We start from the raw sequence: 24,951 nt of genomic DNA on the forward strand, positions 1-24,951 counted from the left end.
CCTCAATACCATGACTGCCAAATAACAGTACAAGAATTTTTTTTACCTTGTACATCTTGGTAGATCGCCATATACAGTAATCCCCACTGTAGTGTGGATGTAACAGTTTCAGAACCAGCCACTACCAAATCCATTAATACATGAATAAGGTTATCCTCACCGATTGTGGAAGACGGATCATCCTTCTCCTACGAGATAAGACATAGATCACAAAACTGACTTTTTATTATTTATTCACAGTGCATTAGTATAAATACGTCATACATAATGGCTACAGTATCAGTATATCACAAAGTGACCCATTTTTGATACTGGATGATTAACTGGATGATTAATTGTTCTATCTTTTTTATTGAAAATTTTAAACATTAAATAATAAACAATAGTATTAGCATTCCCATCAAAATATATTAATCTTTCATCCAGTATGCAGACTAGGAGAACATAGCTTCTAAATACAATAGATTTATGATAAGTATTGTTCGAAACTCCTGTATCAGCAATTGGTAAGATGGAAAGTGCAGTAAGATTAAGAACGTACAAACAAAATAAGCTAAACCAACATAACATCCATCTCAGTTAAAAGAGGAAAAAATAAAAAGGGAGGTGTGGATTATTTAATTTTGTCACTTACGTTCTTTCACAGTTTAGTTACCTATTCGGAGTTGACCTAGGTTACTTTTTAGGTCTTCCATAATGTACCATTCAGTTGAAGTAAAAGGTTGTACCCTTATTGCAATATTTCACTACAAATTGTTTCTATTTTAGAAGAAATCTACTCACCTGCGGTTCCTTATTTGTGAGTGCTTCGCCCTGCCCAATCACCAAATAATGCTCAAGTTGAGTTATCAGTTCTGAGATAGAGGAGTGGAGGATGTTATCCACGATTTAAGGATCAACTTTTTGGACAGCAATAAAATACTGTGCAAAAGTCTTGGAATACCTCTACTTATATTACTGTCTATATCAGAGTTTTCACAGTAAAGCTGAAGTGCTGCTTGAGGTGATAGGGGTACACAAAGAGCTCCAAAGCATTTTTGCCATTCCAAGACTGATGACCAGAAAGAAGCAGTGTCAGGACAAAGCCAAATACCATGATAAAGATTCAAATTTTGCAGTTGACATTTCGGTCATGCAATTGTACCGCCCCAGCAGCGGTCGAACCGCTCGGATCAGAGTGTCGCTACTCGTGGCTCGAGGGTCTCCGGACCCGGGGGCTCAGGTTCACTCTTAAATGTAAAAGGGGATTACATACAGGGGATTGGATAGTTTGTGACGACACCCGTGGTGTGCAGTAATAGGGAGTACCGCCGCTGCCATTGGGAGTACCCGGGGTGGTGGAACGGTGGCAGCTAGATGACGTTACCCTCCACAGGTAGGGAAGGCCCCGGGACTCTGGATGGTGGGATGGATTGCAGGGGAGCGCAGGCTCGCTGGGGCAAGGGATGCTCAGGTACTCACTCAGGAGGAAAGCAGACGCTGACAACGTAGTAAACCCAATCTCTAGGTGCCGCTGCCCTCTTGGGGGAGCTCGTCCGGATTACGTCCCCTGCAGTACTGCCTGATGGTCCAGAGCCTGCCTCCATGCACAGATTTTTAGTAGTCCAAGTGGCCCGTAAGCTTGAAGCTGTCTGGGCCCCGCTCCCCACTTTTTGGTGTGAAGGAGCCGTGCTCTCAGGAGCTCAAGCTTGGGATTTCAGTGGGCTGCTTTGGTTAGAAAGCCCTATCCCCCTCGTTGCGCTAGTGCCCCCGATCTCTGAGCTTCGTGGGGACAGTTCATAAAGGCCCTCTCCTCCGCAGGTTAATTGCCGGGTTGCTTGAAGCCTCTCCCCGACGTAGGGTCCAGTACTCAGACGTGCTTTCGGTCCCAGACCGGCTATTGTACTGCTGCTGACCGTCCTCCTAGACTAAGCCAGGCACCCAGTCCCAATATCCCGCGACCGGGTCTCCGACTCCCCTGGGACCAGGGGTTAATCTACTTCTCCTCTGGGAGCTCCAACTCCCAGCTTCCCCAAGCTCATCACAGCTCAAGGGCTACCACTGCTGTGACTTGTCACCTCCCACCTCTCTGCTTGACCCCTAGGTGGGCGGCCCTATTCCAGCTTAGCAGCCCACTGCTGTGCCTGACAGGGTGTGGTGCGAAATGTGATTGGGATTTTTGGATGCTGATGGAGGCAGTGCCGCAAGTTGGGATCCCAGAACCAAGAGGGGTTGAGTCCTGCACGAAGAATAAAAAGCGTGCAGTGCCCTGTGATGACCTGAATAGTGCAGGGGCATCACACAATTAACCAGTCTGAACTAAAATCTACTTTAGGAATATTAAAAGCATAAATAGCCGCGTCCATAATTTTAAACTGAGTCTTTCTCCATGACTCATTAAAGATATTTTTCCAGAAAGTAGACTAACCTTATCTTAGAAGGAACATCGATATTATTCATTAGTAATCTCCAGTATTTGAAGAACGTTTTGGGATCTTCTCCCAATAATCTAGGCTTCGTCACTAAGTATACGAGGGGCTGCTGATAAGGCTTTGGTTTTACCCAGAAAGAAACGAGATAGGATTATGAAACTTTACATTTATTCCACATACTCTCCACTGATGTCAACACACTTCTTACATCGGTATTCCAAGTTCTGTAAGCCTAGCAAAAAGAAGGATTTCAGTTGTGCCTCAAACCAAGCATTCGCAGCAGCCATGGCATCAGAAATGATGTAAAATTTGGTACCCTTGATGTGTTTCTTCAGGTTTGGAAACAGAAGATAATTGGAGGGGGCTAGATCTGATGAATAAGGTGGTTTGTCAACCAGCTGGAAGCCCAGCTCTGCCAGATTTGCCGTGGTCGCTTGTGCAGTGTGAGCGGAGGTGTGGTCTTGAAGGAACAAAATACCTTTGGGCAGCTTGCCGCACCTTTTGGCCTTCAAAGCTGCCTTCAATTGGTCGAAAAGTTCAATGTAATACCTTGCATTGATGATGGAACCCTTGTGAAGGTAGTTCACTAGCAGCATGCAATCCTTATCCCAGAACACAGATGCCATCACCTTAGTGGATGATTTTTACACCCTGAACTTCTTTGGACAAAGAGAACCACGGTGCCTCAACTCTTGAATGCTCCTTGGTTACAGGGTCATACAAATAAATCCAGGTCTCATCCATAGTGACCAGTTGATCTAGGAAGTTCTTATCAGTCCGTAAACGCTGACAAATGGACCGAGCAGTTTTCACTCGCATACTTCTCTGATCTGTTGTCAAACAATTGTGGACACACTTTGCAGATAGCTTCATCATGTCCAAATGTTCATGGATAATGACACAAACATGTTCATGGGAAATCCCCATGATGTCTGCCATTGCTTTAGCTGAAATTTGTCGATTCTCCAGTATGAGGTTGTGCACAGCATAGACAATCTCCGGAACAACATCCATTCTCGATCGTCCAGGATGTTCCTCATCATTGGTGCTGAAGTGGTCAGATTTAAATTTGGCAACCCAGTTCTTAACTGTGGAATATGAAGGGCATTGATCCCCCAATATCTGCGACATATCACCATGAATATCCTTTGCGGACTTTCCTTGCAGAAACAAGAATTTTATTACTCATCTTCTCTCAGTTGCTGTGAATATTGCATTAGACTCCGTCATTTTGTTTTCCCGCGTGCATAAAACACTGTTGCCATAAGCAACAAACACAAAATTTTGAAAACATATATTAGACACATAAGGCTTTCATGTGATGTAACATTCATTACCATAGAAACAAAAAAGATCACAAATCCAAAGACTTAGCAGCAGCCCCTCATAACTCAGACATTGAAAAGGCTAAGGAAAGAGCGCAAATAGGGTCTTACCAGATATTAAAAGTAAAGTATACTAATGTACACTCACCTAATGGGGTTGTGAGGGTCACAACCACCAAGGATAGCACATAGATAATGGCGGCTGCCACAGCCCCACGTGGAGTAAATCTTCAATGCAGGAGAGTAGAAGGGGTTAATGCCGCAATGTTACCAAAAAGGATGGAAAAATTGTTGATTTAATAACTCTAACATTGAAGGAGTTTCCATTGGATGAAGAAGAATGGTATCAAGTTAATTCTGTTTATATTCAAACATAATGTCCCTTAAGTTGGACATAATGGAGAGTTTAATTTGTTCATATTGGAAATAGTGGGAAGGATATAGATGGTATTGTTCAATGCACTCCCTGTTTGTTAATCACCTCGCTTCTGTTGAATGTATAAGATGAGAAACCTAAGCTATACTAGCTCCACGCAACACAGAATAGAGTTTATTCTCCATACCCTGGGGCAATACTGGATTACACCACAAGGGAAGATGCTTTGATATTCTAAAGGAAAGACTATTTTTTCTGGACCACCTTACAGGTTGATATCGTATCCCTGAAAACTACCGAGTGCTTAATTACAGGAGGCAGAGAGGTAAAACAAGAGTGTAAAATTGCTGTCAGATTAAGAGGGTAAGCATAGTCTGATTCAAGAGTAGTCTGAGTATGTATGTCTATTTTGCATCCAATCTCTGATAGAGCGATTGAGACACGCCAGATTATAATTTCTAACACTAAAAAGATTAATACACCCATCCTTCTTAGAGGTCACGAGTTTATTCAAACTGATTCTGAGTTGTTTCCCCCTTCAGAGGAAATGGCTAAAGACTTCCCCTCAAAAACGCGCCTAGCAAAACGGATGTCGGGGGCTCCACCCGCCACCACCCCCTACCACTCCACCAGGTAATTGGCCACTCGTTGCCCTCATAATTGTCTGTGACAGCGGTGGATCTTGCACTTACACGTGCTGATCCTTCGCTGTCACAGCACCTTCACCACCTGACAGTGTTCTATCTTTCTGTGCAGTCTTTATCCTCTTTTGTGAAAAATTGTTTCATATTTAATACATCCTTTGATTTATGTGCTCCTACTGACTCTGCACAGTTATTTATGAATCACTGTTCATTCATGTTATACCATATTTTCCTTTACTTCTTCCCTTTGGTATTCCCTGTTTCATACAGGTTTATACATCTGGGCTTCAACAATTTTTGTTTTTTGCAGGCCACTTGTTCTATCACTGGTCTAATTGTTTCTCCCTTGGGTTACCCCTGTTATATTATATTAAGGAAAATATGGTATAACATGAATGTGCAGCGTCTGTGCAGATTTTATGTATAAGTGGGGAAAATATGACTCTCCGACCTGTGACTGTGGAGCAGATCGTCAAACTATCCAGCACATTGTTGAGGAGTGCCCCCTGAGATCCTACCATGGTGATAAGAAGGATTTCTATATTGTAAATGATAACGCTATTGCATATATAGAAAATCTTGATATTCAAATTTGATTTTTATCCTTTTGATATTTTTCAATCACTGTCTATTGTCTGGTGTTTATTTTTATATGATGGTAAGATATACGTTCATACGATTAAATTAAATAAATAAATGTTGTGAAGGTGCTGTGACAGTGAAGGATCAGCACGTGTAAGTGCAAGATCCACCGCTGTCACAGACAATTGTGAGGGCAACAAGTGGCCAATTACCTGGTGGAGTGGCAGGGGGTGGTAGTGGGTAATGCCCCCGATGTCCGTTTCGCTAGGCGCTTTTTCGAGGGGAAGTCTTTAGCCATTTCCTCTGAAGAAGGAAACAACCCAGAATCAGTTTGATTAAACTCGTGGCCTCTAAGAAGGATGGGTGTATTAATCATTTTAGTGTTAGAAATTATAATCTGGCGTGTCTCAATCGCTATATCAGAGATTGGATGCAAAATAGACATACATACCCAGACTACTCTCGAATCAGACTATGCTTACCCTCTTAATCTGACAGCAATTTTACACTATATATATATATATATATATATATATATATATATATATATATATATATATATATATATATATATATAACCAGGCCTTATACACATGTTTTTGGCCTTGTGATTTTCCATTTAGGTTTCCCCTGTTACAGGGGTTTTTTTGACTGGCTCTATAACTATTATTAACCAGAGGTATCCCCTGTTACAAATTTAACCTATCGTGGTTTTATTCATTTTGTATAAGAATTAGCAACACCTCTGGTGTTCCCCTGTTATACAGGCCCCTACAATTGACCACCTTCTGACTCTTGTGCCTTTAATTTTCAATATTTGTCATATCCATCATATCGCCCCTCAGGGGTTTTTTCATTTTGGCCAGTACCCTGGTTATATATCTCTTTCATACATACTGTGGCATCCATACATTCTATCTCATGGATTTTTCTTTGATGTTATGAAAATATAAAAATATACAGAACATAAAATTATCATTCTGATCCATGTCATATATATTTTTATGTACTGCATAGTGGTGGCATGGGTTTCGTTATGTTATACTATGTCCCTATTTTATCTTTTAGTCCATCTATACCAATGTGACCTAAATTTTTCATCTTCTTGAAATATTTTCTTGATATTGATATTAACTTTTTTGATATACTGTATATTTATTGTTCAATAAAATGTATAATATTTCCTGCATATTTTGTGCCTTTTTTCCTTCCTTGTCCTCCTTGTTAATAAAGACTTTGTTAAGTGCATTAATATTGGAGTGCTTGAGTAGCAGCGGGAGTCTGTCGTTGGTACATCAGCTTTGCCATACTTATCATTTTGATAAGATGAACTCTACCCATAAATGACAATGAAAGATCCTGCCAGGATTTTAGTTAGGTAATAATTTTGTTCAGTAGGGGAGGATAGTTATGGGAATATAGCGACGATGGTGTTTGTCCTATGTTAATACCCAAGTATGCTATAAATAACGATGCAATTGCTATTCCTCCTAAAGGAGTATTTTGGAGGGTAGTCTTTCCTTTTTTAGTTAAGTGAAGTAGTTTTCACTTGTCAATATGATTTTTAAACCCCAAATAAGCGCTGTTCTATTTTTGTCCATAGCAGAATATGCTTATCAGATATATGTGGTATAGCACAAAGTGGCTATCTCCATGGGATATCAGAAGTATAGTGTGTTCCATGCAAATACTGTGATTTCTGTGTATACTGTATGCTGTAACATATGATGAGACCTGCTGACAGGCAGCACAGGCAGGGTTACATAGTTAGATAGGTTGAAAAAAGACCGAGGTCCATCTAGTTCAACCTTCCTCCACCAATTCTATAATTTGTCATTGTCATTTATAACCAACAATGTTTTGTGCACTGAGGAAATCATCCTGCCCTTTTTTAAAAGCTGTTATAGTATCTGCCATTACTACTAGTGATGAGCGAGTACCAAAAAGCTCGGGTGCTTGAGGCTCGGGCCGAACATCCCAAGATACTCGTGTACTTGGCCCGAGCACCGAGCCCAATGTTATCCTACGGGAGACCCGAGTATTTTTATGAAATGACCCCCGGCAGCATGTAGAAACCCTAAAAATGTCACAAAAGTCTCAGAAGAGTGCTCAAATGACATGGCAACAGCATGGGGAAGACCCCTTGAAGCATTTATCACTCAAAAGTCACAGCTGTGAACAATTTTGGTCGAGTTTTACGCCATTTTTACGGACTCACCAGAAAACCTTCCAAAATGACACCAAAATGAATTTTCATGGCGGAAATGTTAAGGGCACATACCCAATAGTGAGATAGAGCTGGTGTATGTTACTTTTTGAGATTATTACATGAAAGATTTTACGTGAAAACATTGTGTGGCACTCTGATGTCCAAAACGCACGTTTTGTGCTTTTTACTAGCGATGTCGGTCATTTTTTTTTTTTCATTCTATCTCCCTCAGTCCGTCAAGTGGTCTCGCTCTGTCTGTCTGTCGGTCTCTCTCTGTCTTGTCTGTCCCCCTCTCACAGTCTGTCGGTCAGTCTCCCCCCTCTCTCATACTTACCGTTCCCCGATCACTGCCGCGGCGCTGCACAGCTGTTCACTAAACTCCGGCGGCTTTTCCTCTTTTGAAAAAGCCGGCCACTCATTAATCAATCTCGTATTCCCTGCTTTCCTGCTTTTCAGCGCCTATGATTGGTTGCAGTGAGATACGACCCCACGTTGAGTGACAGGTGTCTCACTGCACCCAATCACAGCAGCCGGTGGGCGTGTGTATACTGTGTAGTGAAATAAATAATTAGTGACCTTAGTGACAGCAGCTGATCGCGCTACTCACCTCAGTTGCTGTGTGAAGCCGACAGGAGCGGCGGTGTCTGCTGCAGCTCCTGTGACCTGCAGGCAGCAGAGCTGGATGCGACGCTGGAGGTCCGTGGATTACGCCGGACATGGAGGGCTTTTTGGGGCTTATTAAATTGGTTACGAGGGAATTGGTTTGTGTTTTTTATTTCTAATAAATGATTTTTTCAGGTGTGTGTGTTTATTTACTGTAATTTACAGATTAATCATGGAAGGAATCTCGGGGAGACGCCTGACATGATTAATCTAGGACTTATTGGCAGCTAAGGGATGCCATTAACTCCTTATTACCCCGATTTGCCAACGCACCAGGGCAAATCGGGAAGAGCCGGGTACAGTCCCAGCACTGTCGCATCTAATGTATGCGGCAATTCTGGGCGGCTGCTGACTGATATTGTTAGGCTGGGGGGATCCCCATAACGTGGAGCTCCCCATCCTGAGAATACCAGCCTTCAGCCGTCTGGCTTTATCTGGCTGGTATTAAAATTGGGGGGACCGCACGCCGTTTTTCTGAATTATTTATTTATTTATTTTTTTTTTTTTACAGTTTTACCAGCGGCAGACTATTGTGAACGATCAGCTGATCGCTCCCAGCGCCGGGTGATCAGCTGATCGCTCGGCCACCGAGAATCTGTGCGGGGGGAGGAGTGCGGAGTGGGCGGAGCCGAGCGGGGCCATGGCGCTGAGGACAGGTGAGTGTGTGTGTGCGCGCGCACACACACACACACACACACACACACACACACACATATATATATATATACACATACATGCGGAGTGGAGTGCGGGAGGGGGCGGAGCCGAGCGGGGAAGTTTCAGGCTTCCTGCACACGAGGCCAGGGTAAATATCGGGTAAAGCACTTTCCTTGGTTACCCGATATTTATCTTGGTTACGGGTGCAGGGAGCCAGAGAGAGCATGCGCAGTGAAATCCTAAGGAGTCCGCTGCTCAAAAAAATTCACTGCACAGTATACACACGCCCACCGGCTGCTGTGATTGGGTGCAGTGAGACACCTGTCACTCAGTGTGGGGGCGTGTCTCACTGCAACCAATCATAGGCGCCTGTGGGCGGGGAAAGCAGGAAATACGAGATGGCTGTGTGCAGAGCACAGCGCGCCCGCCGGTATAAAGGCTCTGTCACGCTGTGCGGGCCGGCCAATCACTGCAATTCCACAACTAACAGGGCTGTGGCATTGCAGTGGTCTGCCAGCCAATCCCTGCATGAGGGCTGGCTCTCAAAAGAGCGCCAACATGCAGGGATGAAGACCACGAGTACAGCACGAGTATCGCGAAATTACTCGGTCCCCGCCGAGTAGCCCGAGTACAGTGATACTCGTGCGAGTACCGAGTAGTGACAAGCATACTCGCTCATCACTAATTACTACCTCTTGTGGTAGGGCATTCCATAGTCTGGTTGCTCTACCTGTAAAGAACCCTTTCCCATTTAGCTGCCTGAATCATTTTTCTTCCACTTGCAGTGAATGCCGCCTGGTCCTCAGTATTGTCTTTGGAAAGACAAAGAGTCATGTTCCACTCCTTTATATTGACTACACATATTTATACATATAAATGAGATCTCCTCTGAGAAGTCTTTTTTTTTTTAATAAACCATATTTATTGAAAATAAATTGTTATACATATACAGTGTATAAAATCAGAAGCAATTTCAAATATATCAAATGCAGCTTCGATTATGTAAATTATGAGACAGTGTTTTCTTAACTAACCTAATAAATCTAGAACTCCCATAACACTCCCCCCCCCCCCTTTCCCCAGGCACAAAACATACTTGTAGTATCCTCTTAACTAAGCCTAACCGGTGTGGTACCTGCAATGAGTTGTCTCATATACCAGTCGGTAAATTGGAAGCATTCGTGTATCGATTGGCGTACCGAGAGTGGTTGTGTATCGATATAGTGTGACCATGTGAAAAAGAAAAGTTCTGTTCTTTTCTCTTTATGTAGTAAAGATTCAATCCACTCCATTTGAAATAAGTAGTTAATCTTTCTAGATATAAAAGTTAAAGTGGGGACCGTATCTTGTGCCCATAAATGGAGGATGCTTTTTCAGGTAGCTGTGGCCCAGATAATTAAGATACGTCGTTGTCGAGCAGAAGGTCCACTGAGCTGATTTTGTGGCAGTATATTAAATATTGCCCATTCAGGTGATAGTGTAAAAGGAATATTAAGCATAGTTTTGAGGTAATCATGAAGAAGTTCCCAGACCTCTCGGATTTTCGGGCAGCCCCATAGACAATGGTATATGTCTGCTGGGGAGCAAGAGCATTTGGGGCATGAGGGGTCCCCCGCGGAGAACATCCTGGACTTAACATTGGGTGATATGTAGGCTCTGTGGAATATCATAAGAGCCATTGTAGTATAGCTATCATATGGTAGAACAGAATTTAGGCGTAGTGTGGCTTTTAGTATATCTGATAGTGTATAGTTAGGGAGTTGCGATGTCCATTTACCTGGCCCCGGAGATGCGTCTGACCAAGAAATGTGAGGTTTGATAGATTTATAAATATGGCTTAATGAGTATGTCCCTGTACGTGAGGCAAAAGACATCCGGTGTAAGGGATTAGATCTATCTGGTATGCTATTTACAACTGCGTTAGTATAATGTTTGATCTGAGCTGCGATGAAGATATTACTAGCCAAAAGGGGGTATTTGGAGATTGCGCCCTCCAGGGTAAGAGGAGATTGAGTGTTTGTCAGAAGGTTACAAATCAACCTGCATCCAGACTCACCCAGTACTCGATACAATGGAGGTGGCTTACCCTGTAGAAAGGATGGATTTCCCATAAAAGGGAAGAAAAATCGATCTGTAGGGGTCTAATCCACTAATCTTTCTAGCGTGGTGCCATGCCAATACTACCGACCAAAGCAAGGCATTATCCTTTATTTGAATAGGAACGTTATGGGGTTGTGTGTGTGTAGTAAGGCAGGGAGACTAATGGGTCCAGACATGGCTTCATCAATTGGGGTGTTAGTGAAATGATTAAAAGCCCATAACCAATCTAGGGCATGTCTAAAAATGGCTGAAATACTATATAGATGAAAATTTGGAAAATTAAGACATCCCAGTGACCTGACTTATTGCAGTTTAAACATGCTGATCCTAGAGCTCCCCTTCGAGTTCCATATAAATTGTCGGGATATTTTGGTCAAAAGCCGATCATAATCTTTGGATAATAAAATGGGTAATGTTTGTAAGGGAAATAAAATTTTGGGGAAGGAGATCATTTTAAATCAGGTATGCTCTGCCTGCAAAGGATAGTTTTGATGACTTCCATGAATTAATTTCTTTGATAATTGTAGAGATTAGGGGTCTAATGTTAAGTTGGTGTAAACTATGTGGATTAGATGGCAAAAAGATACCTAAATATTTCAAGGTTTGCCCCCCCCTGAAAGGGAATGGCCACTGTTGGCAAGCCTCAGGTAAAATCGCTAAAGCCTGTGATTATGAAAAGTTAATACGAAACCCTGAGACCCTCCCAAATTCATGGAATGCATCCATTATCTGAGGAATTAAATTTTTGGGGTTAGCTATCATGAGGAGAATATCGTCTGCAAAAGTCAGGGTTTTGAGTGTATGGTGTCCAATCCAGATTCCCTCAAAAGAAGGGATCATCTCCAGATATCTGAGAAGTGGATCAAGTACAATATTGAATAATAAGAGTGATAGGGGGCATTCCTGCCTCGTGCCTCTGTGAATTCAGAAAGGGGCTGACTGAACTCCAGAGAGCCATATCGAAGATTGGGAGTTGACAAAGTGTTCTAATAAGGTTAAAAAAGGAAAATCCAAATAGTCTATACTTTAAAAGTCGAATAAGATGGGCCCATGACACTCTGTCAAATGTCTTGTCGGCATCGAAACTGACTAGTATGTTTTGTTTGGCTTTGGTTTAACGACTATGTATAATTGCAGCTAATGCCGTTCGAATGTTATAAGTGATAGATTGTTTATGCACAAAACCTATTTGAGATGTGGTGAGAATGGAGGGGAGTATGGATTGTAAGCGACTGGCCATAATTTTGGCAAGTATTTTAAAATCCACATTTAAGAGGGAGATGGGACGATATGAGGCAGGGAGTAATGGGTCTTTTCCTGGTTTGAGAAGTAATGAGAGGTATGCCTCATTAAAGCGGTCTGGCATAGAGCTGGATTCGATGATATGATTGAAGAGAGGAGTGAGGTGTGGTACAAGGAGTGGTCTCAATAGTTTGTAAAATTTTGCCGAATATCCATCTGGACCAGGTGCTTTGAATAATTTAAGAGATTGAATAACAGAGCTCACTTCCTCCGTTGAGATTGGTTTGTTTAAAACCTCCCTCTGAATAGAGGATTGTTTAGGTGGATCAATTTTCTTAATAAAGTCATAGCCATCAGTTTCGGAATCGGAAGCGGGGCAATAGAGATCAGCATAAAAGTCTTTGAAAACTGTGCATATCTGAGCTGGGTGTCTAAGAATGGAGCAGTCAGTTTAATGTTGGGGATTTTTGTAGTGGTTCGCAATGGTTTCGTCAAGGATGCCAACAGACGTCCCGGTTTGTTACCCCATCTAAAAAAACGGTTTTGTTCATATTCTAATTGGTTATGAGCTTGCTCAAGTAATAAGGTATCTAGAGTTCGTTTTGCAGTGAGATAAGCCTCTAGCAGAAGGAGTAATGTTGAGTTGAAGATTTCTGTAGGTTTGTGTTAGTTGATCTAAAAGAGGTTTCAAGGAACGTACCAATTTCTTTTTTTGTAAGAGACATATGAAATGATATATCCTCTGAGTACAGTCTTAGCTGCTGCCCAAAATAGGTTAGGATTGTCAAGGTGCTCTAGATTATCTTCCATGTATGTCTCCCACCAGCCCATCAGACTTCTCTTAAAATCATCTGATGTGTATAAGTAAGAAGGGAACCACCAATGAATTGAGACGTTCCTATTCATAGGTAAATCTATGCTGAGTAATAGAGGAGAATGGTCTGAAATGGCCCTAGGAAGAATTTCCGTTGTTTTTAATACAGGTAGTAAAGAGGAAGAAGAAAGCCAGTAGTCAATGGGTGTCATGGACTCTAGAGTAAAAAGTGTATTCCCTATCCGTGGGGTGACAACATCTCCAGGAGTCTATCAAGTCTAATTGATCCAGCATGATTGGGTCTAAACCTGTAGCTGAGCGGGAGGTGGGTGACGGAGTAGATCTGTCCAACACTACATCATGCGAGGTATTAAAGTCTCCTCCCATTAGAATATTTGTGGGATGCCAACCTTGTATGAGTGCTACCAATTTGGAAAAGAAAAAAGGACTGGGCGAATTGGGTGCGTATAAAATTAATAAGACAGTATTCTCTCTGTTCAACAAGGACCCTAAGTAACAAGTAGCGGCCAGCTGCATCTCTTACCACGTCTTGAATGGAGTAGTTGAGATCTTTGTGAAATAAGACAGCCACCCCGTTTCTTCTTCGAGAAAGAGGCTTCAATGCATTCCGGATAATATTTGTTACGAAGCGTGGGATGTTTTCCATGAAGCCAGTGAGTTTCCTGTAAAAATATAATATGTGGACGAATGCGGGTAATATGATCTATTACTTTTCTCTGCTTTACTGGAGTGTTGAGACCTGCTACATTCCAGGAAAGCAAGCTAAGAGAATCAATATTAATAGGAGAAACTGTAGTAGTAGAAGCAGCCATGTTATCCTACACCACATCTAGGCCATCTATGAATTTCTAGGAGTAGAAGGTAATTGGGTCTGGATCTGTCCCAGCGAGCAAACCCAGAACTCCAAGGGTATGAGGAATTATTTGTGCCTGGGGAAGATGAACCTACCCACCCAGCCCCCAACCGTCGCAAGAGTAACAGCATATATAGAAAACATATCAGTATAACATATCTCGACTAGAGCACCCTCCATTGAAATCTTGTTTTTTTTCAATGGAGGAGAGGGGGGGGGGGTTATTCAAGTAGGAAAGATATTGGAAAAGTTTACCTATGAAAATAGTCAAGCTTGTATTACAACTATCAATATAGCATAAACTGGGAAAACCGTGCCATATTGTCAGACAAACAAAAGTAGAAAGAGAACCTCAGTAATGCGTTTATATTGCGGCCAGAGAACCTTCCATTGGAATTTTGGAGTTTTCAATGTAGCAAAAAAAAAAAATTTAAAATTTCCTTCTCTCTTTCTTCTCTTCCTCCCTCCTATTCAAGTAAGAAAAACATTAGAAAAGCTCACCTATTAAAATAATTAAGCTTGTATCATAACTATCAATATGAAATAAACTGGAAAAACTGTGAAATATTGTCACAAAAACAGAAGTAAAAAGATAGAAAACCTCAGTAATATATCTGTTTGAATGTTCCGCAAGGGAAAGGTTATTTTGGCATCACATCTCAGCCTGAGAATCCTTTAGTAGTTTCCAAATAATGAAATGTCAGGTGATGTAGATGAATGCATCAGTTCAAGTGTTTGTCAGGTGAGATGTTAGTACGGCATCATATCTCAGCCTGGGAATTCCTTTGTGGTTTCTAAGCAGTGAAATGTCAAATAATACAGATGAGAAACCTCAGTCATGCAATAAATCAAGAGTCTGGGGTAGAGGCCCGAGAATCACTTTGTACCTCTGCCAAGGCCTCATCCGGATCAGTGAAGAAGAGTGTCCTCCCGTGGAGTTTTACCCTGAGGCAAGCTGGGTACAATAAAGCAAAACGTTTGTTCTTGTCGTGAAGAATCTTGCATACCTGGGTGAAGCTCGGCGTTTTGCAGCCACCATGGAGGAGAACTCTTGAAAGATCAGGAGGGAATGTCCTTCAAATTTTACTTCCGGTTGAGCCCGAAACTTGCGGAAAAGCGTCATTTTATCTTGCTAGTTCAGCATTTTGAAGATTACTGGGCGTGGGCCCGAGGTTGACTCCGAGGATGGGGGTCCAAGTCTATGGGCTCTCTCCACTACCATTGTGTCTGATAGGTTAAGTGCTTTTGGGAGCCGGGTTGAGATAAAATGGAGCAAATTCTTTACTGACTCGGGTACTCCAATCAGACGTAAATTATTGCGGCGGCTCAGATATTCAAGATCGTCAAGTTTGTCTTGGCATTTTTCTAGTATCCGGTCTTTAGGGCACTTTACACGCTGTGATCTCGCTAGCGAGATCACTAGCAAGTGTACCCGCCCCTGTCGGTTGTGCGACACGGGCAAATCGCTGCCCGTGGCGCACAACATCGCTGGTCCTCGTCACACGGCAGCCGTCCAATAGAAATGGAGGGGCGGAGATGAGCGGGCGGAAGATCTCGCCCCCCTCCTTCTTTCCTCCTTTCCGGTGGACGCAGGTAAGGAGATGTTCGTCATTCCTGCGGTGTTACACATAGCGATGTGTGGTGCCGCAGGAACGATGAACAACATCGTACCTGCAGCAGCAACGATATTATGAAAAGGAGTGATGTGTCAACAATCAACGATTTTTGACGTTTTTGCGATCGTTGATAGTCACTCCTAGCTGTCACATGCTGCGATGTCGCTAACGATGCCGGATGTGCGGCACAAACACAGTGACCCCCGACAATATATCGTTAGCGATGTCGCAGTGTGTAAAGCACCCTTTAGTCTTTAGCCTGAGCATTATAAGCTTGAATGGAATCTTCTAGATCTGAGATTCGTTTTTCAGCCGCTGATATTTTGTTGGAATGGTCTGACATTTGGTTAGTAATGGACTCCAGAGAGGACTGGAAAGATAACAGTCTGGCATCGATTTTAGGCATAAGTTGGTTGGTGATGGAGTCCGCAACATTTTGCAGTGATTCCTTGGAAAGTGTGACTGTAGAATCTGATGTGTCAGCAATAGATTTCATAGTCTGGTTTCTGGTTTTGGCAGCTTTGGCACTGCTAGGATTGACATATTTCTCCATTTAAAATCGAGAGTATGGATAGCATAGATGACACAGGCTTCAGAAAATTAAGGAGGGGTCCGGTCGAGAAAAGTGGGATATGTTTTACATAGTTAAATGAATAAGGAAAACAGATGAGAAGATAATTCTCCAGATGTATTCATCGAGAACAATTTGAGCTTCAGTTATGATCAGAGAAGACGTCTATATCACCTAATTCCGGTACAGGTCGAAGCCAACCACCACAAAAACTAGGTGAAATCGGGTACTGTGTTACGGTTGCTGCGAGCACTGGAGACTATGTCCAGATTTCTTGCTACTGCACATGTGCGAGCGCTGGAGACTAAGTCCAGATTTCTTGCTACTGCACATGTGCGAGCGCTGGAGACTAAGTCCAGATTTCTTGCTACTGCACATGTGCGAGCGCTGGAGACTAAGTCCAGATTTCTTGCTACTGCACATGTGCGAGCGCCGTAGACTAAGTCCAATCTTGGAGCCATTGCACATGTGCGGGTGACATCATCGCTGACACGAGGTCACATGTCTCTGACACCTTCTATGCCGATTGGTCGCTGGTCATGTGCTTGTGACGTCTTGCTCGGTGATAGGCCAGCATGACGTCACTCCTGTCGTTCTGGCAGCGGATTGGCTCTGGTGTCCTCCATCTTGGATGAGGCACAGAGTCTATATAAGACCCTGACACACGCCGCATGGTGCTCAGTCCTCTTGGTTCATGCATATGAGTAGACGCTCTGTGCGCATTCCTCTAGGCATTCCTCTGTCTATGCTAGGTGAGCGCTACCGGCAGGGTAGCGTTCTTATACCTTACAGCTTCGGCTGCTGTCCGTATCCTTACCTCTTAGGGGAGCGGACATAGGCAGGTGCCTGAGGCACATGGTCTGGCTGGGCCTTGTGATTCTACTCGTAGGTGGACGTTGCCGCTAGGGTAACGTTCCTTATACTGCGTCTGGCAGTTGTTCGTATCCTCGCACACTAGGGGAGCGAACAGAGGTAGGAGCTTTGTGCGGCTTACGCTGCTGTTCGTCTCTTTTGCACCACTAGAAGAGCGGACCTAGGCAGGTGCCATATCTAGTGGTTCGTGTCCTCGCACACTAGTGGAGCGAACGCAGGTAGGAGCTTTGTGCGGCTTACGCTGCTGTTCGTCTCTTTTGCACCACTAGAAGAGCGGACCTAGGTAGGTGCCATTTCGCACACATTGCCTTTGTCTCTGTGATTATTAACAGAGATCATTCCACACACCCTCCAAGTAAGGGAGGAATTGCTTTACTTACTTATTATATCCTTCTGTGAGTTAACAGAGGTATTGCACTCTGCCATAGTCTGCAGCAAAGTCTTTGCACAGTGGACCCTGACTGTCTGATACTCCTTTCGGTTCTTATCAGACAGCCCCCCGTAACATACTGAGTACCACCCAGTGGCGGCTATCGAGAGGTGGCAAGCGAGAAGATTACATCAATATGTTCTGGTATACATGTAATAACCTTGCCTGTGGCATAGATAGTTAAGTTCTCATCAGGAGATACCAAAAAAGAACACTAGATGGCTTGTAATGATGTAAAGGTGCCTGTGACTATCGCAGGCTATGCAGGCTCTGGACAACTTGTAGTGAAGAGCAGATTGGAGGCCCAAGGACCACTAAGCAGCTGACTCAGAATTCTGTCTGGGGGCCCAAGGTCCACTAAGGTCCACTAAGCAGCTGTCTCAGGACTCTGTTAGGAGGCCCAAGGTCCACTAAGCGGCTGTCTCAGGACTCTGTTAAGAGACCCAAGGTCCACTAAGCGGCTGTCTCAGGACTCTGTTAGGAGGCCCAAGGTCCACCAAGCGGCTGTCTCAGGACTCTGCTAGGAGGTCCCAGCCTTATCTGGGGTATGGGTCCTGCAGATCTTCCAGAAGGGATTCCCCGGCAGAAAGAAAAGGGTTCCATCATACCTGCAGGGTCGCTTAGGTAAGAGTAGGGGGCTTTGGCGTGTGTTATTTCCAGCTGGGGAAGGAGGATGCTGCCCACACTTCTGTGTTATTGCTCGCTGTGTGATGGGCCTGCAGACACTGGGGGAGAAGGCCTTTACAATGGTGGGTGCCTGATTTCCTGGTGGTGACTGCTCGCTCCCAGGGGGGAGGGGGAGAGCAGCACGGTCGCCTCACGGTGCCCCGACCCGGATTTCCCCGGGGGAGGAGTGGGGGAATCCCGTACTCACCGCCCACCTCCGACAAACTCTCAGGGTCACTGCCGCCGGCTGCCGCTCAGTCTTCAGAGAGGCCCAGGGACTACTAAGTGGCTGCCTGTGGGAACTACACGAACTGAAGTCCTCACCACCTTGGCCTTCTGTGCGTCTCCGGAGCAGTTAGGCTGCGACGCCCTCTCTGTCCACAGGTCCCCGGTACCACCACTGAACTGGATGATGTCACCGCAGAGTCTCCGGGTCCAGACACCAGCCTTCGCAAGATGGTGCCGGATCCTCCTGGCTCCCCAACGGACGCCGGGTCTGCAATCCTCCACAGGCCGGGATCCAGGCAATGCCGCCGGTCCCTAGAGTGCTGTGCCTGTACCAGCGTCGGCTTCCCTCCTCTATGCGGGTGTGTTTTTATTCTCCGGCTGGTACTCCAGTATTTCAGGCCTTGGCATCTTTAGTATGACTCCAGGCCTTGAAAATGAAAAAAAAAAAAAAAAAAAAAAAAAAAGAGTCCTGTGGGGTCCCAGGGAGGAAATCCCTCTGTAATAAGGATCTCGACGGGCTTGCAGGGTCCCCTTGATGCTGAAAAAGGGCTTCGGGCAGGTGTGATCGCTGGCAGAAAAGCAGGATGCCCTCAGATTTTCCGGAGCTCCCTTATATGCGTCGGTCTCTGTCAGTGGCCATCTTGGATCTCAGACGTCTTTTTTCTAAACTAAACAAATCTAACTTTTCCAGCCTCTCATCATATGGGAGGCCTTCCATTCCTTATAGTAGTCTAGTTACCGGTCTTTAAACTGACTAATTTCTGAATGATCTTTTTAAAATGTGGAGCCCAAAACTGGATCCTATATTCCAAATGTGGCCCTACAAATGATTTATAGAGGGGTAACAATACATTGGGATCATGGGATCTAATCTCTCTTTTTATACACCCTAAAATCTTGTGTGCTTTTGCAGCTGCTGCATGACATTGAGTGCTGCTGCTCAGCTTATTTGTAACCAGAATATGCAAGTCCTTGTCCTGTTCTGTAGTCTTGAGTTTACATCCATTTAATGTATACACAGCTATAGGATTACGCCATCCTAGGTGCATTACTTTACATTTATCAACATTAAATATCATTTGGCAAGTATCTGCCCATTCTGACATCTTATCCAGATCGTTTTGTAATATTGTACTGTACTATCCAAGTCAGTTTTTAATATCCTACATAGTTTGGTGTCATCAGCAAAGACTGACACTTTACAATCAATCCCATCCACAAGATCATAAATAAAGAGATTAAAAAGAATTGTCCTAGCACAGATTTCTGCGGTACCCCACTGCTGACTATAGCCCATTTAGAGAATGTACCATTTATGACTACTCTTTGTTTCCTATCTTTTAGCCAATTCCTTACCCAGTTGCATATAGTTTCCTCTAGTCCCTGATTCTGGAGCTTTAGTATAAGGCTATTATGTGGTACAGTATCAAATGCCTTTGCAAAGTCCAAATAAATCGCATGAGCTGCATTACCAATATCCAGATTTGCACTTACATTACCTCCTCATAGAAACCAAACATGTTGGTTAGACACGACTTATCTTTCATGATCAATGATGTCAGTTATTAGATTAATATTGTCAGTGTTTAGATTACTTTCTGCAATATATTTTTGCATGTCATCCCTTAAAATTCCCTCAAAAACTTTGCACACTACTGATGTCAGGCTTACTAGAGGATAGTTGCCTAGATCCACCCTCTTAACTTTCTTAAATATTGGTACCACATCAGCAATCCTCCAATCCTGAGGCACCAACCCTGTTACAAGCGAGTCTAAGAAGATGAGATACAGTGGTCTGTCAATTACTGAGCTCAAGTCCCTCAATATTCATAGATGAATGCCATCTGGCCCGGGGCACTTGTCAATGTTTCATTTACTCAGATGCAGGCATACTTCTTGTGTTAAATTAATTTTATCAGATGGTGAACTTTGATTTTTGACTTGCTGAATGATCCTTGGAACAGTCAGTTCATTGGTGAACACTGATGAGAAGTTTGTGTTTAATATCTCAGTCTTTTCTTTGTCCTTGATAACTAACTTATTATATTTTAAAGGGCCGATACTATCCTTTGATTTCCTGTTGGCATTAATGTGTTTATAAAAGATTTTGGTATTTATTTTAATGTCTTTGGCGATTTTTGTTTCAGTAGCTAATTTTGCTTGCTTGATTTCTTTTTTACATTTCCCATTGATATCTTTATACTACTGAAATGCAATTTCTGTATTCTCAACCTTCAAGATTTTAAACGCCTTTTGTTTTTGTTTTATTATACTTTCTACAGTCTTTTATCCATAGTGGTTTCTTTTTATTCCTGGACATTTTATTACCAGAGGGTATAAGTTTTTTTTACAGGACACTAGCAGTATATCCTTAAACTTACCCCATTTATATTTGGCATCACCAGTTACTATGACATTGTCCTAATCTACACAATTAAGCTTTTCCCTTAAACTGTTGAAATCAGCTTTCCTAAAATTCCAGGTTTGAGCACTTCCCCTTTCAAATGTTCTATTGACTGTTACATTGAAGCTTACCATCTTATGACCGCAGATGCCCAAGTACTCCCGGAACCAGGGCCGGCTCTGGGTTTTTGTGGGCCCTGGGCAAAAGAGTCTCAGTGGGCCCCATTCACACATAGACATGCACAGATACATATACATACAGGCATACGTACACATACATATTTAAATAGAAATTCACAAAAACACATAAAATAGACATAAATCTAGACAGTTATATACACTGACATACATAGATACACATCATACATGCACACAGTCACATTAGAGAGATTTCTAATATTGGGAAGCCGGCAACAGCCTCATTCACATCCCACACTTGTCAACATCCAGATCCTACTGGGCATGTTTCTGTGCCATGCTGATTGGTGGCCGTCACTAACAGACATGGCCGCACATAGTGTGCACTGACACTACTGTTTATAGATCACAAGAGAGGCTGGGGACATACACATTACTGGGGGCTTACATATTACTGAGGAAAGGGGTATACAGCAATGGGGGGCAGTGGCTCTGGGGTGGGGGGACAAACAACTCTGCGGTGGGGGGGGTGACACAACTCTGGGGGGTATACAGCACTGGGGTGTTCATGTAGTATTATGCAACCCCCATATTGAACTATGCAGCCCCCATATGGCACTATGCAGCCCCAGATAGCATTAGGCACCCTCATGTAGTATACAGCCCCCATATAGAACAATGCAGGCTGTTTCGATTCAGGGACTGAGGAGAATCAAAAAATGCGGAATCCCAAAAAGGTAACAGAGTGGCTGGAAACTTAACGCACTGCAGACCTAATCCTGACACACAACTAACAGTAGCCGTGGGGCGTGCTTACGATGACCTGAACACCTCGACAAAGCTGGAGAACTAAATAAACTCTCAGATAGAAATATAAGAAATCCAATCATTCAGAGAAGGAAAAGCGGCTACTCACTCTGTTTTGTGGCAAAAACTTTATTCTGCAAATGCAGATACAGTCATATGAAAAAGTTTGGGCAGCCCTATTAATGTTAACCTTTTTTCTTTATAACAATTTGGGTGTTGGCAACAGCTATTTCAGTTTCATATATTTAATAACTGATGGACTGAGTAATATTTCTGGATTGAAATGAGGTTTATTGTACTAACAGAAAATGTGCAATCCGCATTTAAACAAAATTTCACCGGTGCAAAAGTATGGGCACCTCAACATAAAAGTGACATTATTATTTTGTAGATCCTTGTCACAAACCACCGGGGGGGTCACTCAGAAATCCCCCGCGCTGGCTACCAGTACGTCACAATCGGGGGGTAACAAGTGGGGGGTCACCCCTCCTTTATACCTCCCGACCGACAGACAGAGCACGTGACGCGCTCTCTAGCGCCCCTCTTATAGTCAGGCCAATTATGGAATTGCCCGACAATAAGCAAGGAGGCCGCTATACTACTTATGCCGATTATTGAAGGGTCCCCGGTGAGAGTAAGGTATATATTCCCCCGACCTCCGCGGGCGGAATATATAAAATCTCCCCGAATCTCACTGGCCTCCCCACAATAATCCTTGGCACAATTCGCTGCCACCAACCGATTTACGGTAACTATTAGCCGAACACACAGACGTGGGATTCAAGATCGAGATAACAGAACAGCCCAAGATTAATTATATAATTTAATCAGCCTAAAGCACACTAGAACTACAATATATACAATAGGGAATCTACAGAATATACAGTTATGTCAGAGTACAGTTACAATCAAAGCATGGGTTACAAACAGGCATACACAGTTCCAGCAGTTACCTTGTTGCGTCTGGCCACAGGGGGGCGCTGTAGACCAGGTTTCCAGGAACTCCCTCACAGGTCTTTCCCAACCAGGCCCCCGAGCAGAAGAACCCTGGAAAATGGCCGAAGTAGGGTTATCAACCTGGGCAATCCAGGTCCCCTCCTACCTTAGTGACCTCACAGGGAAGCACTGCCACTCCCCCTGCATGGATCAGAATTATCCAGCAAAGGGGATATTGGCCATAACTTTGCCTGGGAGCGTCGTAGGCAGACGCCAATGCTCTCATTGTGACAGTTATGAATTTAGCTACAGAACGAGGGGACTCATGACCTGTCTGCCAGTTCCCCATTGGCTGATATCACGCCTGGGGCATTTCCCAATGTCCTGCTCCCATAAAAAGGGGGTGCCGGCATCGTCCACATGCGGAGACACCATTTTTATGGTTGCCATATTTATCGGAAATATGGCTTGCGAGATATGAACCATTTTTTACTGGAGTCGTTCTGTCTGGCTATTTCCATAGCCTTGCTAACTAGCTAGCAGCTCCTACTACAGGGTGACGGCAGGGAGTCATCCTGTGTCCATTGTCCTAAAGCCACCTAATTTCCATATCACAGGAGATGGCCATGGAATTTGTTGCTAAACCAGTTGTGTGAAGGAAAGGGGGGGTGACACCAGGAGAGGGCTTCCTGACATACTTGAATATCATGATTTATCGTCATATCTCCGGATTTACCTCACAATCCTCCTTTTCCAAAAATAACAGCCTCTAGTCGCTTCCTGTAGCTTTTAATGAGTTCCTGGATCCTGGATGAAGGTAGATTTGACCATTCCTGTTTACAAAACAATTCCAGTTCAGTTACGTTTGATGGTCGCCGAGTATGGACAGCACGCTTCAAATCATCCCACAGATGTTCAATGATATTCAGGTCTGGGGACTGGGATGGCCATTCCAGAACATTGTAATTGTTCCTCTGCATGAATGCCTGAGTAGATTTGGAGCGGTGTTTTGGATTATTGTCTTGCTGAAATATCCATTCCCTGCATAACTTCAACTTCGTCACTGATTCTTGCACATTATTGTCAAGAATCTGCTGATACTGCGTTGAATCCATGAGACCCTCAACTTTAACAAGATTCCCGGTGCTGGCATTGGCCACACAGCCCCAAAGAATGATGGAATCTCCACCAAATTTTACTGTGGGTAGCAAGTGCTTTTCTTGGAATGCCGTGGTTTTTTGCCTCCATGCATAACGCCTTTTTGTATGACCAAATAACTCAATCTTTGTTTCATCAGTCCACAGGACCTTCTTCCAAAATGTAACTGGCTTGTCCAAATGTGCTTTTGCATACCTCAGGCGACTGTTTGTGGTGTGCTTGCAGAAACGGCTTCTTTCGCATCACTCTCCCATACAGCTTCTCCTTGTGCAACGTGCGCTGTATTGTTGACCGATGCACATTGACACCATCTGCAGCAAGATGATGCTGCAGGTCTTTGGAGGTGTATATTACAAAAGAACTGGGAGCAATTCCACATATTCATATTAAAATATCAAATTTTATTATAATTTAGTGACAAAAAGTGAAAAAGACATATATACACAAAAAGTTTTTTCTAAAAATGTAATGTTACAGTTGTACAACACACATGGTGCATTGGATGAATGCGTCTTAATATAATTAATTCATGACAGTTTTACAATAAATGTTGAAATATCATACAAATTTTGTTTCATCCCCTCTCCATGCCAATGGATCCAAGATTATTAAATGGATGTTTATTGATGGAATCCTCCAGTGCATCGACCCTTGTGATATATTAATTATACAGTTAGGTCCAGAAATATTTGGACAGTGACACAATTTTCGCGAGTTGGGCTCTGAATGACACCACATTGGATTTGAAATGAAACCTCTACAACAAAATTCAAGTGCAGATTGTAACGTTTAATTTGAAGGTTTGAACAAAAATATCTGATAGAAATTGTAGGAATTGTACACATTTCTTTACAAACACTCCACATTTTAGGAGGTCAAAAGTAATTGGACAAATAAACCAAACCCAAACAAAATATTTGTATTTTCAATATTTTGTTGCGAATCCTTTGGAGGAAAGCAGCAAGGACGGGGTACAAAGTATTAAAATTTAACCTTTATTGAGTCCTATTAAAAAGGAAGCAGGTAAAGCCTTCCTCCACAGTAGTTAACCTAAAACCAAAACAATACAATCCCCTTTAGCATGTATAGGGGTACCATCAAGCCCAGGACAGCGCCTGTACAGATAACAGCAACAAGTAAGCTGACCCGTGCCAAACATAGCGGGACAGCTCACCCGTTGGGCCTTGGACCACCACGGTATCAAAAAGGTCCAGGAACCCTGTAATTA

The 24,951-nt window shown here is 43.3% G+C and overlaps 1 protein-coding gene across 2 annotated transcripts in view; it reads right to left on the reverse strand.

Annotated features, from left to right (window-relative positions):
* LOC142296589 (cytochrome P450 2J2-like) overlaps positions 1-24,951 on the reverse strand; it is a 255,430-nt gene that overhangs the window by 57,702 nt on the left and 172,777 nt on the right. Inside the window, exon 7 of one of the 2 annotated variants that reach the window (XM_075340381.1) lies at positions 161-188. In XM_075340381.1, coding sequence (XP_075196496.1) covers positions 161-188 — 28 coding nt within the window. Of the gene's footprint in view, positions 1-46; positions 189-24,951 lie in introns of both variants that reach the window. The other variant, XM_075340380.1, reaches the window with a different exon arrangement.

This window comes from Anomaloglossus baeobatrachus, chromosome 3, assembly GCF_048569485.1.
Source record: "Anomaloglossus baeobatrachus isolate aAnoBae1 chromosome 3, aAnoBae1.hap1, whole genome shotgun sequence".
NCBI classification, from domain to species: Eukaryota; Metazoa; Chordata; class Amphibia; order Anura; family Aromobatidae; genus Anomaloglossus; species Anomaloglossus baeobatrachus.